Consider the following 21,447-nt stretch of genomic DNA (forward strand, 5'->3'; position numbering starts at 1 on the left):
GCTGTAGAAACTGATCCTTTTGAAGGCTATCAACTTTGTTGTTGTATCAAGAGTAGTTTTTCATGTTTCATAGATACAAACAGGATTTCTTTATTAATTATCTCATGAAGGTATATTTAATTCACTTATTGTAAGATGAAGGTAACAATATAAGAGATTTTAACTTCTCTACACTTAGACCTTAAGATGTCTATTTTCTTAACACAGTGAAGATGTGTATATGTATACATTTTGTGGAGAGGCTGAGTGATCAATAGATATGATCATTTTAAAAGATTGTTATGAAATGTATCAGTTTAGGTATATCAAAATATTTCACAGATATTAAATTTCATGCTTCACAGAGGTTTTTAAAAAGCATTTAATTTTACATACTGAACCAATACAAATGTGTATCCGCATGACAGAGCAGAAGCAGACAGTGAGACATTTTCGAAGCCATATCCTTTAGCAATGAAAATATCACAAGATACCATTAACCACACTTGGGAGGAGACAGGAAGGGTAGCTGCGCACAACACAGTTACAGGATGCATTAGATTTACCGCAGTGTTCTGTTTTTCTCTAGCTCTGCCCAGCCTCAAAATTCACCACAAAAAGGTGCAATATTTACAAGTATCTTCCCTACCAACCATCCCAGTTTAGGAGGATATCTTCAATGCTCCAGTAAAAAAAGTTTAACATGTCTGTCTGTCTGTGTAATCTGATCTTTGAAAGAGACCCATCTCTAGTGGGAGAAGTGGGGGGCCTGTGAATCCAGGGGAGGTCAACTTTGAAGAAAAAAGGGCCAAGTGGGGCAAGACTATGTATAGTAACATGTCTAGGAACCCTAACAGCCATGCATGCGCTAGGTTCCCAAATGCCCCGTTGGTCTTGGGTCCTGCTGAACTAGTTCTCTGTTGGCATTCTATTGTTAATTTTCTAAAGTGGGACTGACAAGACAAAGATACTGCAATTGCAGTTTTGAACAGGCAATGTTGTATGAGGTATCAAACAACCCAGTTAGTGTGTTTGATGGCACACTGTCCACCTATAGCAAATGGGGAGGAGACATGCTTTGTGACTGCAACATTTTGTTGCAGAAAACTTCTGATCTAGGACGTATGCTAAATAAACCAGCTTCTAAAGACACAAAAAAGTAAGGTTTCAGAGTAGCAGCAGTGTTAGTCTGTATCCGCAAAAAGAAGACCAATAAGACCATTGCACTGATCACCGTAGTTCAGGCCTCAATACTGGTAAATAATCAAGAATGCCTACTGGTACTTTGCCCCAAATATTGTGAGAAATTTGTAAGTCCTTTGTTCCTCAGTTTACAAAAAAGGGAATTTTTTAAAGATCACCATCCAGTCACATTCATCCTCTTTTATAAAGTTGAATATCTTGTTCATGATATACTACAGTCAACAGCTTATTTGATTCACTGCAACCAGCCTGGTTCTATGTGCTCTGGTTCCTATTATAATTAGGAACATATCTATAATAACATGAAAAGAACAAGTCAGGCTATCCAGTGTTGAGAATGCCGAATGCATCAACAGAGGATCCAACAAGGTTTTTTGGTTTTATTTTTTAAAAACAACTCTCTTAAATACGCTGTTTCTGTTAAAAATTGTGCAGGAGAGTAATTTACTTTTCAGCTGAAGACTCATCTTATTGTGCATCTTGTTACACTTCTGTAGCAATTCAAAACCAGCTATAACTGAGGCTGCAATGATTATGGTGTGTGACAATATCTATTGATTCCAGAGCTCCTGCCCTGAAATCTCACTGAGAGGTGCTTCAGATAAATTCTTATAGAAAGACATGTGCTCTGCTTTGCCAAACAGAAATGATGAAACTGACAGGTTCTGAAATCTCTGCTTTATGGCTGAGCAACAGGCTTCAAATGTAAGAGAGTCCTAGTTAAACATAACACATGAAGGAAGCAACTGAATACTGACAAAATGTGCAAGTGCTTATATACAGAGTCTAAATACTAAGATGGGCGAACTAGAATGCCTGGCATTAAATGAGAACATTGATAGAATAGGCATTAAGGAAACTTGGTGGAATGAGGATAATTAATGGTGCATGGTAATACCAGGATACAAAATACACAGGAATGACAGAGTGGCACCATATGTGAAAGAAAGCAGAGTCAAATAAGTAAAACATCTTCAGTGAATCCAACAGTACCACAGAATTTCTACAGATAGAAATTCCATGCCTGAACAATAAGAGGATAGCAGTAGAAATATTCTACTGCAGATACGACCAGTACTGTGACAGAGACTGTGAAATGCTCAAGATTATTATTGCATTTTCTGCCTTTGTAGCCACTCTAATGGAGGATTTCAAAATAACCCCATATTAACTGGATGTGTGTCATCTCAGGATGGAATGCAGAAATAAGGTTTCTAGACACAATAAGTGACAGCTTCTTGGAGAAGCTTTGCCTGCAACCCACAAGGAGAGAGGCCATTCTTGATCTAGTCCTAAGTGTAGCACAGGATCTGGTACAAGAGGTGACTATGATCGCTGTTACTGAGCAGTTCACCTGTAATGTAATTGAATTTAACATCTTTGTAGGGGCAAAAAATTCCAAAGAAGCCCATCACAGTAGCATTTAACTTCAAAAAGGGAAACCACACAAATATGAGAAAGCTGGTTAAATGGAAATTAAAAGGAACAGTCACAACGGTGAAATGCCTGCAATAGTATGGAGACTATTTAAAAATATCTTAGAGACCCAAATGAAATGAAATTGCATTGGTCTTCACAACTGAGGATATGAGGGAGATTCCCAAACCTGAGCCATTCTTTTAGGTGACACATCTGAGGAACTGTCCCAGATTGAAGTGTCAGAGGAGATTTTGGAACAAATTGATAAACTAAACAGTAATAAGTCACTAGGACCAGATGGTATTCACCCAGAAGTTCTGAAGGAACTCAAATGTGAAATTGAATAACTACTAACTGTAGTCTGTAACCTATCATTTAAATCAGCTTCTGCACCAAAATGACTGGAGGATAGCTAACGTGACGCCAATTTTTTTAAAAGGGCTCCAGAGGTAATCCCGCAATTACAGGCCGGTAAACCTGACTTCAGTATTGGGCAAACTGGTTGAAACAACAGTAAAGAACAAAATTGTCAGACATATAGATGAACATAATTTGTTGGGGAAAAGTCAACATCGTTTGTGTAAAGGGAAATTGTGCCTCACCAGTCTACTAGAATTCTTTGAGGGGGTGGGTCAACAAGCATGTGGACAAGGGTCATCCAGTGGCTATCGAGTACTTAGATTTTCAGAAAGCCTTGACAAGGTCCCTCACCAAAGCTTCTTCAGCAAAGTAAGCTGTCATGGGATAAGAGGGAAGGTCCTCTCATGGATCGGTAACTAGTTAAAAGATAGGAAATAAATGGTCAGTTTTCAGAATGGAGAGAGGTAAATAGTGGTGTCCCCTTAGGCTCTATACTGGGACTAGTCCTATTCAACATATTCATAAATGATCTGGAAAAAGGGGTAAACAGTGAAGTGACAAAATTTGCAGATGATACAAAACTACTCAAGATAGTTAAGTCTGAGGCAGTCTGCGAAGAACTACAAAAGGATCTCTCAAAGCTAGGTGTCAGGGCAACAAAATAGGAGATGAAATTCAATGTTGATAAATGCAAAGTAATGCACATTGGAAAACATAATCCCAACTATACATATACAATGATGGGGTCTAAATTGGCTGTCACCACTCAAGAAAGATGTTGGAGTCATCGTGGTTAGTTCTCTGAAAACATCCACTCAATGTGCAGTGGCAGTCAAAAAAATAAACAGAATGTTGGAAATCATTAAGAAAGGGATAGATAAGACAGAAAATATCATATTGCCTCTATATAAATCCATGGTATGCCCATATCTTGAATACTGCATGCAGATGTGGTAGCCGCATCTCAAAAAAGATATATTGGACTTGGAAAAGGTTCAGAAAAGGGCAACAAAAATTATTAGGGGTATGGAATGGCTACTATATGAGAAGAGATTAATAAGACTGGGACTTTTCAGCTTGGAAAAGAGACAACAAAGGGGGGATATGATTGAGGTCTATAAAATCATGACTGCTGTGGAGAAATTAAATAAGGAAGTGTTATTTACTCCTTCTCATAACACAAGAACTAGGGGTCACCAAATGAAATTAATTGGCAGCAGATTTAAAATGAACAAAAGAAAGTATTTTTTCACACAACGCAGTCAACCTGTGGAACTCTTTGCCAGAGGATGTTGTGAAGGCCAAGACTATAACAGTGTTAAAAAAAAAAACTAGATAAATTCATGGAAGATAGGTCCATTAATGGCTATTAGCCAGGATGGACAGGGATGGTGTCCCCCGACTCAGTTTTCCAGAAGCTGGGAATGAGCGACAGTGAATGGATCACTTCATGATAACCTGTTCTGTTCATTCCCTCTGGAGCACCTGGCACTGGCCACTGTCAAAAGACGGCATACCGGACTAGATGGACCTTTGGTCTGACACAGTATGGCAGTTCTTATGTATGCCCCAATGAAACAAAAACCACACACACACACACACACAAAAAGAAAAAAGAAAAAAAACCACCCAGCACCACACACACAAGCATACACAGAGTCAGAGGACCACAAAAAAAAGCCATAATGGCAAAACAGAGTAAAGAAATGGTTAGAGGCAAAAAGGCATCCTTTAAAAATTGGAAGTCAAATCCTAGTGAGGAAAATAGAGAAGATCATAAACTCTAGCAAGTCAAGTATAAAAAGGCAGGCCAGGAAAGAATATGAAGACCAACCAGCTAAGGACACAAAAACTAACAGCAAAACTTTTTCAATATATCAGAAGTAGGAAGTGGAGAAAGTGATAAGGAAGTGTTATTCACCCCTTCACACAAAACACAAACCAGAGGTCACCCAAGGAAATTAATAGGCAGCAGTTTTAAAACAAACATGTGGAAGTATTCCACACATCATACCATTAACCCGTGGAATGCATTTGCCAGGGATGTTGTGAAGGCGAAGAGTATAACTGGGTTAAAAAAAGAATGAGAAATTCATGGAAGATAGGTCCATCAATGGCTATTAACCAAGACGGTCAGGGACGCAACCCCACACTCTGTCTCCCCCTAAACCTCCAACTGCTACAAGCTGAGACTGGATGACAGGGGAATTGTTCACTCAATAGTTGCCCTGTTCTTTTCATTGCCTCAGAAGCACCTGTCATTGGCCACTGTCAGAAGACAGGATACTGGGCTACATGGACTATTGGTTTGACCCAATATGTCCATTCTTCTGTTCTAATTAGCCACTAGTTTAGCCTCCCTCAGATGTATCTATGGGCTAGATAGGTCTCCAACAGCAAGTGATACACCTTCATATGGGGGGGAAAGAGGGGAGAAACTGTTGTGAGAATGACACTATGGTTATGACTGAAAAGGCACTTTAATAAGAACAAGTTTTCAAGCACTTAAGAGTTTCCCAAAAAACATTACCCCTTGGGATGAAATTTCTCATGTTTACTTTCAGCGTAAAGAGGCAGAGAGGGGGGTGCAGACTCTGGGGTGGGGCCAAAAATGAGGAGTTCAGGGTGCAGGAGGGGGCTCCAGGCTGGGGCAGTGGGTTGGGTTGTCGCGGGGGGGGTGAGGGCTCCGGCTGGGGCTGAAGGGTTGTGGGTACAGGAGGGTGCTTTGGGTTGGAACCGAAGGCGGGAGGGGGATCAGGGCTGGGGCGGGGGGTCAGGGTGCAGGAGGGGGTCAGGGGTGCAAGCTCTGGGCGGTGTTTAACTCAAGCAGCTCCCAGAAGCAGTGGCATCTCCCCCCTCCGGCTCCTACACAGAGGCGCAGCCAGGCAGCTCTGCGCGCTGCCCTGTCCGCAGGTGTTGCCCCTGCAGCTCCCATTGGCTGTGGTTCCCAGCCAATGGGAGCTGTGGGGGTGCCACTTGGGGTGGGGGCAGTGTGCAGAGCCCCTTGACTGCCCCCATGCATAGGAGCTGGAGGAGGGACATGCCACGGCTTCCAGAAGCTGCATGGAGTGGGCAAGCCCCCAATCCTACTCCCCAGCTGGAGCTTGAAAGCTGGATTAAAACATCTGGAGGGCCAGATGCGGCCCCCGGGCCACAGTTTGCCCACCCTTGCATTAGATCATTTTTGAGTTATCAAGGCATGATACATTAAATGTTTCCAGCTGTTTTTTTAAACATTCAACTAATCATTTTTTGAAGAAAAGATGGCTGGTTTTTTTGCCTACCTTATATGAGTCCTCAGTGAAAAAACAAACATGTTTGTTGCAAAGAAGTCTTATATGTGACAATGAAGAAATCTTGTTTGGAAATAAAGTTTAGGAAGCTGAGCATATTTTTCAAAGCAGCAGATGATTTTCCTCTATATAGTCAGCCAGAAGGTGGTCACATTAATGTGCATTTATTTCAGTGATTACACTACTCCTTTCTGGTGATAGGCAGAAGTAAAGAAATTGGACTCTGTACTATATGATCAAAGTCTTTATTAGCAAAGTAATGGTAAGATGCTCCTAAGTAAATCCATAAGATCTATGCGATAGGATCCAGTGACTAGCGCAGGGGTGGCCAACCTAAGCCTGAGAAGGTGCCAGAATTTACCAATGTACATTGCCAAAGAGCCACAGTAATACGTCAGCAGCTCCACATCCACTTCCCAACCCCCAGCACCTCCCACCTGCGGGCAGCCCCTACCAATCAGCGCCTACTCCCCCCACAATCAGCTGTTTCACGTGCGCAGGAGGCTAAGGGGAGGGAGGGGAGAGGAGTGAGGGCATTGCAGGCTCAGGGGAAGGGGCAGAGTAGGGGCAGGGCTTGGGGCAGAGCAGGGGGTTGAACAGCGAGCACCCTTCAGCACATTGGAAAGTTAGCATCTATAGCTCCAGCCCCAGAATCACTGCCTAGGTAAGGAGCCACAGATTAACCTATGAAGAGTCACATGCAGCTCAGGAGCCACAGGTTGGCCACCCCTGGATTACAGCACTAGAAGACTTTGGGCAAGTCACAATATCTATTTCTCTCTTAGTTTCGCCACCTGTATATTGCAGATAAAGATCCTATCCACCTTTGAAAAATACTTGAACTCTATGGTTCAAGAGCACTCAGGAAGTGCAATACTATGGGTTCATGTTTGCTTCCACAGAAATACTTGCACAACTAACTCCAAAAGCCAAACAATCAGATAACATTAGATGAGAAAGCCAAGTCAGCCCCACCCAGCAGAGCTCTGAAAGCACACAACTGTATCAAAAACACACTACGTGCCTTTATCTGAATGTGATCGAAGGCTTGGTCTTCATCATTTTTGAAAAAGTTCAGTGACAGGAGATATAAGGAGAACACAGATACAGAGTTACAATTCCCCTCCATCAGCCATAAACTTGCATAGTACATGATTTACAGGCTCAAACCCAAGAGTATATAGTAATACACAGCACTTTGGGTACCCACATGGCCCCACAGCATGCCAACATTTAATGGCTGACTTAGAACAACGCTTCCTCAGCTCTCGTCCCCTAACGCCCCTACTCTACTTGCGCTATATTGATGACATCTTCATCATCCTCATCATCCATGGGAAAGAGGCCCTTGAGGAAGTCCACCAGGATGTCAACAATTTCCACCCCACCATCAACCTCAGCCTGGACCAGTCCACACAAGAGATCCACTTCCTGGACACTACAGTGCAAATAAGTGATGGTCACATAAACACCACCCTAAACTGGAAACCTACTGATCACTATACTTACCTACATGCCTCCAGCTTTCATCCAGACTACATCACATGATTAATTGTCTACAGCCAAGGTCAAAGATACAACCGCATTTGTTCCAATCCCTCAGAGAGAGACAAACACCTACAGGATCTCTATCAAGCGTTCTTAAAACTACAATACCCACCTGCTGAAGTGAAGAAACAGATTGACAGAGCCAGAAGGGTTCCGAGAAGTCACCTACCACAGGACAGGCCCAACAAAGAAAACAGAACACCACTAGCTATCACCTTCAGTCCCCAACTAAAACCTCTCCAGCACATCATCAAGGATCTACAACCTATCCTGAAGAACAATCCCTCACTCTCACAGACCTTGGGAGACAGGCCAGTCATTGCATACAGGCAGCCCCCCAACCTGAAGCAAATACTCACCAGCAACTACACATCACACAACAAAAACACTAACCTAGGAACCTATCCCTGCAACAAACCCTGTTGCCAACTCTGTCCACATATCTATTCAAGGCACACCATAATAGGACCTAACCACATCTGCCACACCATGAGGGACTCATTCACCTGCACATCTATGGATGTGATATATGCCATCATGTGCCAGCAATGCCCCTCTGCCATGTACGTATTTTTCTCTACGCAAAAGAATAAATGGACACAAATCAGACATCAAGAATTATAACATTCAAAAAACAGTCAGAGAACACTTCATCCTCCGTGGACACTCAACAACAGATTTGAAAGAGGCAACTCTTCAACAAAAAAACTTCAAAAATAGACTCCAACGAGAAACTGCAGAACTGGAATTAATTTCCAAACTGGACACCATCAAATTAGGCCTGAATAAAGACTGGGAGTGGATGGGTCACTTCAAAAACTAAAAACGAATTTCACCATGCTAATTTCCCCCTACTGTTACTCACACTTTCTTGTCAACTGTTTGAAATGGGCCGCCCTGATTACCACTACAAAAGAGATTTTTCCTCCTATTGAAAATAGCTCACTTTAATTGAATTGTCTCCTTAGAACTTACCCCCCAGTTGGTAAGGCAACTCCCATCTTTTCATGTACTGTGTATATATATCTTCCTACTGTATTTTCCACTCCATGCATCTGATGAAGTGGGTTTTAGCCCACGAAAGCGTATGCCCAAATAAATTTATTAGTCTCTAAAGGTATGTCTACACTACAAAATTAGGTCCAATTTACAGAAGTCGACTTTTATACAAGCAATTTTATACAGTCGATTGTGTGTCCCCCCACTAAGCACATTAAGTCGGTGGAGTGCATCCACAGTACCGTGGCTAGCATCGACTTTCAGAGCGTTGCACTGTGGGTAGCTATGCCACAGTTCCAGCAGTCTCCACCTCCTATTGGAATTCTGGGTTAAGCTCCCAATGCCTGATGGGGCAAAAACATTGTCGCAGATGGTTTTGGGTACATGTCATCAGTCGCCCCTTCCTCTGTGAAAGCAATGGCAGACAATCATTTCGCGCTTTTTTTGTGTGTGCGGGGGGCGATGCCTGCAGACAAGAGCCGTGTGGAGCCGCTTGCGTACTTCCGCCTAGGAGACGGACCTGCTACTGGCTGCTTCCAGGGCACAGCATGGTCCACAGTGCCAGGACAGGCAGGAAGCCTGCCTTAGCACCCCCGCTGCGCCACTGACCAGGAGCCACCCGAGGTAAAACTATGCTGCAACCCTACGCCCCAATCCCCTGCCCCTGCCCCAGCCCTGAGCCCCTTCCGGTACTCCAAACACCGCATTCTCATCCCCACCCCAGAGCCTGCAAAGCCAACTCAGAGCCCTGACCCCCTCCTGCACCCCAACCCCCTGCCCCAGCCCTGAGCCCCCCCAACCCAGAGCCCCCTCCTGCACCCTAAGCCCTCATCCCTGGCCCCACCCCACAGCCCTCACCCCAACCCTCTGCCCCAGCCCTGAGCCCCTCCCACACCCCAAGCCCCTCATCCCCAGCTCCGTTGCATCACGGGCATCAACAATTTTCTTCAACTGGGTCGCCAGAAAAAAAGTTTGAAAACCACTGCCCTAGATTAACATTAATTTACTCATCTCACACATCAATTCCTTATTATCCCCTCAGAACGGAGAAATAGCTACTTCTCCCAACAATCCCTTACAACAGGGGTGGGCAAACTTTTTGGCCCAAGGGCCACATGTGGGTGAGAAAATTGATTGCAGGGCCAGGGCAGGAGGTTGGGGTGCGGGGGCGGTGTGCGGGTGCGGTGTGCAAGAAGGGGCTTAGGGCAAGAGGTTGGGACAGAGGAGGGGTGCAGGAGGTATGAGGGGGCTCAGGTCAGGGGGTTGGCGTGAAGGAGAGGTGCGGGATGCGGCAGGGGACTCAGGGCAGGGAGTTGGGGTGCAGGGTGCAGGAGGGGTTCAGGCTCCGGCCCAGCACCGCTTACCTAGAGCAACTCCGGGGTGGCAGCAGCGCGCACTGCGGCCAGGGCCAGCTCCCTGCCTGCCCCGGCCCCGCACCACACCACTCTGGGAAGCGGCCAGCACCACGTCCTTGCGCGGCCCCTGGTGGGGGTGGGGGGAGCAGCACGGAGAGCTCCACGTGTTTCCCTCGCCTGTGGGTACCTCCCCGAAGCTCCCATTGGCCACGGTAACCCGTTCCTGGCCAATGGGAACTTTTAGGGGAGGTACCCACAGGCAAGAGCAGCATGCGGAACTCTCTGTCCCCCCACTCCCACGGGCTGCAGGGACATGGTGTGGCCGCTTCCCAGAGTGGCGCAGTGCCACGGTGGTGGCAATCCCGCGGGCCGGATCCAAAGTCCTGAGGGACCGGATCCGGCCCACAGGCCGTAGTTTGCCCACCCCTGCCTTACAAGGACAGAAAGAAGAGAGTGAAATTGCTTTTTCCAACTGATCAAACTTTCTAACATCTTTTATCTCAGAATATTCAATAGGTATTCACTTGCCTTGACCAGAAGATTTCTGCAGGCTGTGAAGCTATAGAGATAATCCACAGTATGACCAAGGCCACAATTTAAGACAGACACTGTAGAATTATTCTGTTTGTAGACGTCAAGTTTGAGACTATTTGAGTGTTAAGAACGGCAAAAAACTGGCAGATGTACCAGTCCCTCTTGTATAAGCAAAATGTGTGCTAGAAGCAGAATATGTTAAAAGCAATAATGAAACCAACACCAAAGAAACAGAAGCATCAGGGAAGGCAAGTTAATTTCTCTCTTTCTATTTCACATTACTCGGTATGGTCTTTGATGAACTGACAGGATGGAATAGTTGTGTGAATCGGATACTTCCTTACAAAAGCCAGAAAGGGAAAAAAAAAAAAAAAAGAAAAAAATCAGGAAGTGACCTTTTTAGGCTCAAACTTTTTGGGACAGCCTGTAGAAAGGCTGCTGTATTTGATTTTTTTTTTTTTTAAACAAAGAACTAGAAAAAATTTATCCCATCTTCGATCTGGATTGTAGAGACTTAGTGCATTAGATTTTCAAAAAAATTTGTATAAAATGATGTGCACAATAACTCACAGAACCCACAGCTGAAGCCGTGAGAACAAGTAATTGGTCCTTTACATCAACTGCATGTCCAATCTCACTAATCATGTGAACAGTTAGATATGCTAATGCATAAACATTTTAGTTTGTGCAACCACTATACATAATTTACAACTCTCCCATATTCCCTCAGACCTGCTCATCCAGTAAATTTACTTAAGTTGAAACTAGGGTTAGCTGATCTGACCTAGAATTTAGTATTGTTATTTTACAATAGGATATAAACTAACGTAACTTTGGACCACATTCTATTGTAATGCATCCAGTAGAGATATTTAATTAACAGGATGAAGTGGAACAAAACAGACGCAATTTCAACTTTATATAGATAATCTCTCACCCTCCCAATTATTTTTTTAAAAGTGTTTTAAAATCCCAAATCTGATTCTGTACCTACGCTCTCAGGCATTTATAATAATTTATATTATGCTAGTATTGCAGGCCCCAAGCAGGCTTAGAGCCAGTCATGTAGAGCAATGGCTCTCAAGCTTTCCAGACTACAGTAGCCCTTTCAGGAATCTGATTTGTCTTGTGTACCCTAAGTTTCACCTCACTTCAAAACCACTTGCTTACAAAATCAGACATAAAAATACAAAAGTATCACAGCACACTATTACTGAAAAATTGCTTATTTCCTCATTTTTACCATATAGTTATAAAATAAATTAGAATATAGAATACAGATTCTAAAAAAATCAATATAAATATAAGTACTTACATTTCAGTGTATAGTATGTAGAGCAGTATAAACAAGTAGAAATTTTAGTTTGTAGTAACTTCGCTAGTGCTTTTTATACAGCCTGTTGTAAAACTAGGCAAATATCTAGATGAGTTATTGTACCCCTGGAAGGTCTCTGCATACCCCCAGGGGTACATGAACCCCTGGTTGAAAACCACTGATTTAGAGAATAAGGTAGTATCTCTTTAAATAGATTGGGAGACTTCTCTGAAACATATAGCACAGTGAGCACCACGAGAACACCCAGAGCAGCAATGTGCATAGGTAACTGGGCCTTGTATATTGTGTATATTTAGTAAACATATTTATTTGGACCCCACTATGCCCTTGTAATTTCTTCTTACTCTTATTGTCATAAAAAAGGGCAAAAGTAAAGACAGCCCCATTGTGCATAGTGCTGTACAAACACAGGAAGACAGGTTCTCTGCCACAAAGAGCTTACAGTCTATTTTAAAATAAGATGCAAATAAGGGAGTATAACAATTATTATTAGATGCTCTTATGCCTTCTGACACAAGGCAACCCAGTCTTTCCACCTCCTTCTGTCAAATGCCAAGTTTCTTACTTATAGACAGCTCCATCTTACTCAATGGTTTTCTTATATGTCATCTGTTGTCCTTTCCCTGCTTCCCTCATCTTCCACCAGGTGATAGCCAATCAAGTACTTGCCTAGGAATGCAGTTTTCTGACATTTACACATGTCCGAATCACTTCAGCCTTCTTTCTTGAATCATTGTCTCTGCAGTCTACTGGCCGGTCCTTTATAACATATCAGCATTGGTTATTTTATCCCACCAGCTGACACCAAGGTTTCTTTACAAGCATCTCAGATAGAATGCATTAAGTTTTCTGTTGTGGGTTTCCTAACATTTGCCAAGTTTCAGAAACATAACAATATGGGTATCACAATAGCTTGCTCTTATAATTTGTGAGCCAACTTGTTCCCATTCTTGTAGAGCTTGTGCTGCCTTTTTGTTGAGAAGTACTCTAACCCAGTGCTAGCTACTCAAAGTCGTGGTCTGCAGCGCCTGGGACCCGAGGCAGCACGTTCTGCTTGCGCCGGCTCCGCTCCCCACGCGCTGCCCCAGCTCATGCTAGTTTGACCCCAGCCACCACAGCAGCAGCTGCCAGCGACTCTGCTGCGGCCGCTGCCATTGACGGGGTCACCCCCTTTCTCTCACCCTTACGCCGCAGAGAGGAATAGGCGCTGCCTAAGCTGCAACATGTGTAATGTAGGTGCGTGTTTCCTGCACACTGTGCCATCCATTCACGCTGCCCCCGCCCAGCCCCGAGCAGACAAAGCCCACGGACACACAAATAAGGAGAAGACTTGTTAATCTCTAGCAATTTCTTGGGCTTGGCTGCCACCCCCTCTCTTTCCTTACCCCCTCCACCCCACTCCAAAAAATAAAATAAATAAATAATAAAATAAAGTAGCCCCTTGATGCTGAAAGACAGTTTAGTGCAGGTTTGGGGAGAGGAGGATTAATTATTATTGTTGGTGGTGTTGTTGTTCCGTGAAATTTGACAGCATTTGCACTGATCAGCGGAGCTGGTGGAGTAAAAAGACACTGTGACAGGTTGTCGGGTGGAGCGGATAAGCCCCCTAAAAAATGTCCGCAAACTTTTATTATATTCATTATATTGTTTCCAATATAAATTAATATTACTACGAATGCTCAAATAATATTTTCTTGGATCGTAAACGAATAATGGTCATTTTATACTATCCGCACAGACATACCGCCTTTCAGTCAGTCTTCAATATATTTAAATGGGAACATCTCTGCGAGTACGCCACACTCTCATTCCAATTCATACAGTGAAGAATGTTAGTTTTTCTGATCTGATGTGCTACGTGCCTATCCAAATACAATAATAATATGGCACAAATATGGTAACAGTCCCTGACACATTGGAAAAAAAATTGCAGTCCGCCACATCAGATAGTTTGAGAAGCACTGCTAACCTCCTCTATGAGAGTATAATCTTCCTGAATAGAGTACTGAGATACCATCAGAAAGGAGTCTTCCACATCCAGCCCATCTTACAGTTATTTCCATAACTGACATATATACATTTTAAAATATGTATGTATGTGTCAGTTATGGAAATAACCTTGAGATGGGCTGGGTCTGGAAGACACCTTTCTGATGGTATCTCAGTACTCTATTCAGGAAGATTATACTTTGGATAAGATGGCCTGACTCACAACCATGGGACCACAGGTTCTTATTCAATATATTCAGAGCTGCCCACTTTATGTATCAAGTATCCTCATCCATCACCTGAGGGATGCACTTGGTAGCTTAGGATACCCCAAACTATAGAAGGAAAAGGGGAAAGGGAAAAGGTAGCAGTATTTACAAGAGCTAAAAATGTCTTTTTTAAATGAAAGACTAGATTCTGCAGAAACTGATGAAATTCACCACTGATAAGTGGATTTTCAAGACCTGTATGTTTTTATAATACAGATGATTAGAGTGTATGAATCTTTATTTACAGTCCCTGAAAGCACAAATTTGTGTATACCCCAGTCTCACCTGCCCATATGCTCTCAAGAAATAATATGAAAGGTTTTGTTCATTTTTCTGTCAGTTATTGGGGCTTAGAAGAAACCCTCCCCATTGGAATTTGTTTCCTACTTGCAAGGTCTAGTAGTGTGTACATGTCAGAAGATGTCTGCCCAGGTATCACCACCTATAGTATCTCGAGATAATAAGAAATACCTGCTTACCTGAGACAAAATCCTGCTTGCCTTAAATACAGGAGTAGCCCAATTGACTTCAAAGACACTTTTTGCATAGGAGATCAAATGTGTACTCTGGGGCAGGGGAGGGAGGAAGGTCATTTAGTCTTCAGAAATAGAGCACCTAAACTGGTAGAATTCCAACATCAAAACAAGGAAATGCACAGCCTTTAACCTCTTCCTACACTAATACTTTCCTAACAATTGGCCTTATGTTCAGTCAGACTTAGAGCTGGTCAATACTTAGATTGACCAGCTATGTTGCTCAAGACAGGTGTGAAAAATTCACATTTCTGAATGACATAATTAAGCCAACCTAAATCCCTGCATAGACAACGCTACATCGAGGGAAGAATTCTTCCATCGACTTAGCTACTGCCTCTTCAGAGGCCAATAACCTCCCATCAGCATAGGTAACGTCTACACTGAAGCACTACAGCACCGCAGCTGCAACACTGCTGCCGGAGCGGTGAGTTATATGGGCCCGCGGTGCCTGTGCTCCAGGAATATTCAGAGCCTGTGGGCACGCCTCCACCAATGTTCAGGGCCTCCTCCAATGTCTCTCCCCCGGCCCTGCCTGCCGCCCCCATGCGCCTGACCTGGAGCATCTCCTGGCCCTGCCTGCTGCCCCCAGGCAATTTAAAAGGGCCTGGGGGCCACCGCCACCACCATCGCTCCGCGCCACTCCCAGAAGCAGCTGGCACGTCCCTGCAGACCCTGGAGGGGAGTAGTGTCTCCATGCACTGCCCCCACCCCAAGCGCCGACTCTACAACTGCTGCCAATGGGAGCTCCAGGGGCAGTGCCTGCTGGCAGCGGTAAGCAGAGACCCCCCCCCCGGCCCTCACACCTAGGAGCTGCTACCAGAGGGGTGTGCAGGTCACTATCGGGAGCCACTAGAGGTAAGCGAACCCCCTGCCCCAGCCCAGAGCCCACACCCCTCACACAAATTCCCTCCCAGAGCCTGTACCCCTCACCCCCTCCCGCACACCAAAACCCTGCCCCAGCCCAGAGCCCGCACCCCAAATCCCCTCACATACCCAAACTCCCTCCCAAAGCCTGCACCCCGCACCTCCTCCTGTTCCCCAACCCCCTGCCTCAGCCCAGAGCCTGCACCCAAACTCCCTCCCAGAGCCGTAGGCAGGTGGGGGTGGGGGCGGGACTTGGACCCGTTCTGGGCACCACCAAAAATTATATAAACCTGCCACCCCTGGCTGCTGCTGTGCCACTGTAGCGTTTCAAGTGTAGATAACACCTTAGACATCTAAGTTTTCTTCATACTGCTTTGGCTGTATGAAGTGAGTGTAAATGGGCCCAATGCATTTAAGAGGCACTCTGGGGGCCAGAACCTCAGCTGGTGTAAATGGATATTGATTTCAATGGAGCTATGACCATTTACACCACCTGAGGATCTGCTCCTCTGGAGTATTTATACACCATATTACTTTAAGCAATGAAAAGAGGAGCAAGATGAAGATATACATTAGTGTCATGAAGGAAAGCATTTCTTTTTATTTGCCTTTTGGGAGACTGAAATGAATCCGAGGCCTACATATTTATATTTAAAAATGTAGCAAGCTAGTGAAAGACCCATAAAACTAACAAATTATCGACACAAAAAGCAGTAACAGAACAAGAGCTAATGGCTTTTCTGAACTTCTACAAAATTCTTTCAGAATAATCAGTTTATATTTGATAAATTATTTTCCCCCCCTTGGATTCCCTCTTCACGTCTTCCAGGAAACCTAATATTTCATGAAACATTTTTGCTAGAAAAAGCAGTGTAAGTGTAAGTATTCATTTCCCCACTTTATTGTAAAGGTAGAAGTAATCCAACTATTTTTTTCTTTTAAATATTAAAATCCCTATAGGAAAGTTATGTATAAAAATGTACAATTTCTCATGAAATTACAAGCATTCTGGCTTTGCTCTCATAGCTCCCATAATTGATTTTACACTTGTACAGCCTTTTACCTCAGTTGCTTATATAGTACATAATGCAGTGCCCACTACATTCAAAGCAACTTTCTTTATAATTTCTCTTTTCAATAGCCCATTACTTCCACCAAACAAGGGGTTTTTTTTCCAGAAAAAAAAAACAACTCAAACCCTAAATATCTGAAGTGTTATTTCTATTTCTTCTGATGATCATTTAAGTATTCTTAATGTGGGGGGGGGGGTGAAAGGGGGGAGGTTGGGGGGGAAATCTCCTTACCCTCCCACATACGTATAAAGCCATGACACCCCAGTTTGATTTTTAAAAGAAATAAATATAAGTATCACTGACACAGATATAAGCCAGGCAGAATGTGAGGTAGGACCAAAGAACATAAGAATGGCCATACTGGGTCAGACAAAAGGTCCATCCAGACCAATATCCAGTCTACAGAGAGTGGCCAATGCCAGGTGCCCCAGAGACAGTGAACCTAACAATGATCTAATGTGTAATGATCAAGTGATCTCTCTCCTGCCATCCATCTCCACCCTCCAACAAACAGAGGCTAGGGACCCCTTTCCTTACCCATCCTGGCTAATAGCCATTAATGGACTTAGCCTCCATGAATTTATCCAGTTCTCTTTTAAACCCTGTTATAGTCCTAGCCTTCACAACCTCCTCAGGCAAGGAGTTCCACAGGTTGACTGTGTGCTGTAGAGTAATAGGAAGTCCCATCTGGACATAATGGCCAGACATAGCAGCTAGGCAATAGCTCATCTTGTAAGTTATGTTAAAAGAAGTTAAAAACTACAGTGAAAATTTCCCCATATAAGGAATTGCTGTAGTTGCTACAGGGATGTTAAATAATCCTGAATGCAGAAGAGGTGGTCCACATGACCATATTTTATTAAAATGTGATCCATGCTGTTCCAAGGTACTCGTCCTCAATGACAAATTTGGAAGACAAATTTGGAGTTTCTAGACTCTGCTGTTTTTGGATATAATGTGAAAACATGAAGGTGCTAGGGGGAAAATTGGACTAGTGGATTAATAAAGACTGGCATCATTGTCAAGCAGACTGAATTATAAATTTAGCGATACACGTAAAGGCATATTATGCAAAGATCTCGGGAGACAATCAAAGTCTTTAGATATTCAGTGACTGGGATAATTGTGAGTTTAACTAAAATTCAGTTAATTTGATTTTATATTTTAAATTATTCCTTCTGATTCACTAAAGCAAACCATACTTTAAGCAGCAAGTGTTTCCATACCCACACATCTCTTCTAGATTGTCAACATAGCATCAGAAACACTTTACACTTATTTTGACAAACAACTGGCAGTACTTTTGTACTATCAACTGCGAACATCATTAGAGCCAGCCAAACAAAAAAGAGGAAAGAATTCAAAAGTTATTTTGTTTGAAGTCATTCTTAGAAGTCACAAAATCTGATAGGTTTCAGAGTAACAGCCATGTTAGCCTGTATTTGCAAAAAGAAAAGGAGTACTTGTGGCACCTTAGAGACTAACCAATTTATTTGAGCATAAGCTTTCGTGAGCTACAGCTCACTTCATCCGATGAAGTGAGCTGTAGCTCACGAAAGCTTATGCTCAAATAAATTGGTTAGTCTCTAAGGTGCCACAAGTACTCCTTTTCTTTTTGCAAAATCTGATAGTTTCAAGCCAGCATGAAGCATGGTCGAGTGATCTGATTTAGAGTCTAAGGCTATGTCTATGCTACGGACCCTACAGCGGCACCGCTGTACCACTGCAGCTGCACCGCTGTAGGGTCTCCTGTGCAGCCGCTCTATGCCAGCAGGAGAGATCATTCCCACCAGCATAACTGAACCATCCCCAACAAGCAGTGGTGGCTATGTCTGCAGGAAATGCTCTCCCACCGATATAGTGATGTCCACACCAGTGCTTTTGTCAATGAAACTTGTGTCAGTCAGGGGTGTGTTTTCTTCACACCGCTGACTGACAAAAGTGCTAGTATAGACACAGCCTGAGAGTCAGGAACTCCTGAATTTTAACAAATACTTTGAAGTAGACCTTTTCTATGGATTTGACCAAGACATGCAACACCTCTGTTTCAATTTCTTTATCTGTGAAACACAGATAATAGCCATCTACCTCACAAGGGTGTGAAGGATTAGTGTCTATAAAGTGCTTTTAAGATTAATGTTTTGCCTATCCCTATCTGTCATGAGAAAGTCTCAAGTTAGAAGAGTTGTGCAGTCCATAATTAAGAACATAGTCCCTTTTCCTCTATCATGGCTTTGGGAAGTGGAAATGGGTTTAACTTTTCGCAAGAGCACAGTAGAGTAGGAAAAGTAATTAGCAAATTCAAGTGAAATATTTATGCTCTAATAAAAGTAATGTAACCTGCTCCTATCCAACTTCATGCAATTTCCCCATTTCATAGCATGAATTATTGATGTACTCCAACATTATCTGAAAGATCGTTGGAGCTATGCCACTTTAGACCAACTGAGGATTTGACCTTTTATGTAAAAAGCAGCAACTATGCACGTCCCTAGTCTCTCCTGCCCCTTCACACTATGCAATGAGAGATGAGACAAACCACAGCCGGAGGAGGAGATGTCTCAGAGATCTGGATGGTTTTTGCCCCACCTGTCCAGCTCTCTCCAAGTGAAAAGTTACTCTATTTCTTATGCATCCATCACCACAGTATCCGAGTCAGTTTCATGCACTGGCAGCCCTCACACCAACTCAGGATAAAGGGGACAGCAACTAAGCTAATGTGGGGTGTTCCTGATGAAAGCAACAAAAGAGATCTTCCCAGGACCAATGAGTGCACTCCACATGTGGCAAATACATTACTGTTTGAGCAGCACTTTGAAAAATGTACGACACATCAGGATGCCTCCAGGACAAAGACCTAAGAGACTGAAGATAAGTGATCAGTGATCAGGATTCCAAGCCAAAATATGTTGTGCTTGCTCATCTCTATATAAGGGGGAAAGGGAGAAAAATACAAACATAATGTTTACCCACAGTCATTACTACTCACAATAAATTTAATCTTGGATAGGACTGGTCATATCAAGCCAGCTGCTGTCGAACTATAAATCTGAGAGTACAGTAAAAACTCTCATTCTGGTCAGTCATACCATCATAATTTATTCTATATTTAGTGGAATCTAAACTAAGGAGGCAACCCTATGTTAAGCAGCCACTTGAAAGTATTCCCAGTTACCACTCTATCCTTAGTGGGACCTGGCTCCAAGCTCTACTCTGACCACGTGCTGTCCACATGCTCCCCATTTCTTAGATCATTCCAATGCAAACTCCAAACCCAGGCTGCAACACCACAGATGTACATTTTCAGAGGAACTAATCACTCATCTAGGCTGAGGCAGTCTTTTTAACTAACATTGGGAGATGTATCAACATTGTAATCATTATTCTACTTTCTAAGCTCAATTTCAAAGCTGAAGACTGATTTATTTTTTTTTTTGGTTCAGGCTGCTTAAGACAAATTTCACCGGATACACATACAGTATACATGCCAAACCCATTTGGAGTGGGAGTGACTTGCAAAACTTATAGGGCCAGATTCCTCCACCCTTACTCACTTTGACTCATCCCACTGAAATCAGTGGGACTACTCAGTAAGCTACCCAATTAAAAGTAGGAGGATCAGGTCCAAAGAGAACAAGAACAGTGGAGCTCAGAGCCAGGATCTACTAAGGGCAAAGAGGGTAGTCTGAAAGCTTTCACATAGCCACTTATGCAAGTCTGGGGAAGCTTTCATGTAGCCACTTATGCAACCGTGCATCCAGGAAAAAAAAAAAAACTTTTTGAGAGAACAATATTTCAGACTTCTTTAAAATACGGTTGCTCATTGGAGAGGCCATCTCAAAGTTAGGAGACTCTCTGCAATTATACAGTCAGACACTTTCATACCAAGCAATGTAAGACACTCAACCTGAAACTGCAGGCGGCATTCGTCAGTTACTTTTGAGGTTGTCAGGGATCTTGAGGACAAGGCAAAAGTTTCTTAAAGTTTTTGACAAAGTTAGACCCTATTTCAGATGAATAGATAGCGTCCTCCTGCTAGTAACCCACCTTCCCATAATCACTTTTTGAATTAAAAATAAGGGTAAATATCTTTCTGAAGCAGCCGGCAAAGTCATTTGCACCCAGCCAGCAGCAGCCCCTGCTTCTCTTTACAACCCCACCGCTCCCTGCCCCCTTCGAGTCCCCCCTTCCCCAAACCCTCTCGCCTCAGTCCCCATCTCTCCTCCTTCCCTGGCACTGTGCTCCCCTCTGCCGCCTCCCTCTCGCGCCCCCACCTCTCTTCTCACCCTAAGTCCTCCCCTCGTGTCCCCCTCCTCCCCCAGCACCCCGTCCCCTCAGAGCCCCTCGTCGGCACGCACATCCCTCCTTCGTCCCCTCCCCTGCGCTCACCTTCCCTGGCTTTCAGCAGTACCGTGTTGGCCACGATGTTCTCGATCTCCATGATCAGGGCTCCAACCCCGCTGCCCCCTCAGAGCCGCCCCCTCAGAGCCACCACCTCCTTCGCCCCCTCCTCCTGCCCCGCCACCGCCGGGACACCCGGACTCCACTCATCCGGCCCCGAGGGCTAGTGCTGGGCTCGCCTCTCCCCTACCACCCGTCCCTCACTCACCGCCCTCTCCCTCTTCTGCTCAGGGGGGCGGAGAAAGGGGACGGGCGGGCCGAGGCCTGCCCACACTGGGCAGGACTATGC

The 21,447-nt window shown here is 44.0% G+C and overlaps 1 protein-coding gene across 5 annotated transcripts in view; it reads right to left on the reverse strand.

Moving 5' to 3' along the window:
- The window catches only part of GRK4 (G protein-coupled receptor kinase 4), an 83,022-nt gene that overhangs the window by 61,353 nt on the left and 222 nt on the right, over positions 1–21,447 (reverse strand). For 2 of the 5 annotated variants that reach the window (XM_073342658.1, XM_073342663.1), the window contains exon 1: positions 21,147–21,239. The exons of 1 other annotated variant lie outside the window; for it this stretch is intronic. In XM_073342658.1, coding sequence (XP_073198759.1) covers positions 21,147–21,198 — 52 coding nt within the window. In that variant the 5' untranslated portion in view covers positions 21,199–21,239. Of the gene's footprint in view, positions 1–3,203; positions 3,326–21,146; positions 21,240–21,366; positions 21,420–21,447 lie in introns of those variants that run through there. 2 more of the 5 variants (XM_073342662.1, XM_073342661.1) reach the window with 2 other exon arrangements.

The sequence above is a fragment of the Lepidochelys kempii genome, chromosome 4 (assembly GCF_965140265.1).
Source record: "Lepidochelys kempii isolate rLepKem1 chromosome 4, rLepKem1.hap2, whole genome shotgun sequence".
Taxonomy (NCBI): Eukaryota; Metazoa; Chordata; order Testudines; family Cheloniidae; genus Lepidochelys; species Lepidochelys kempii.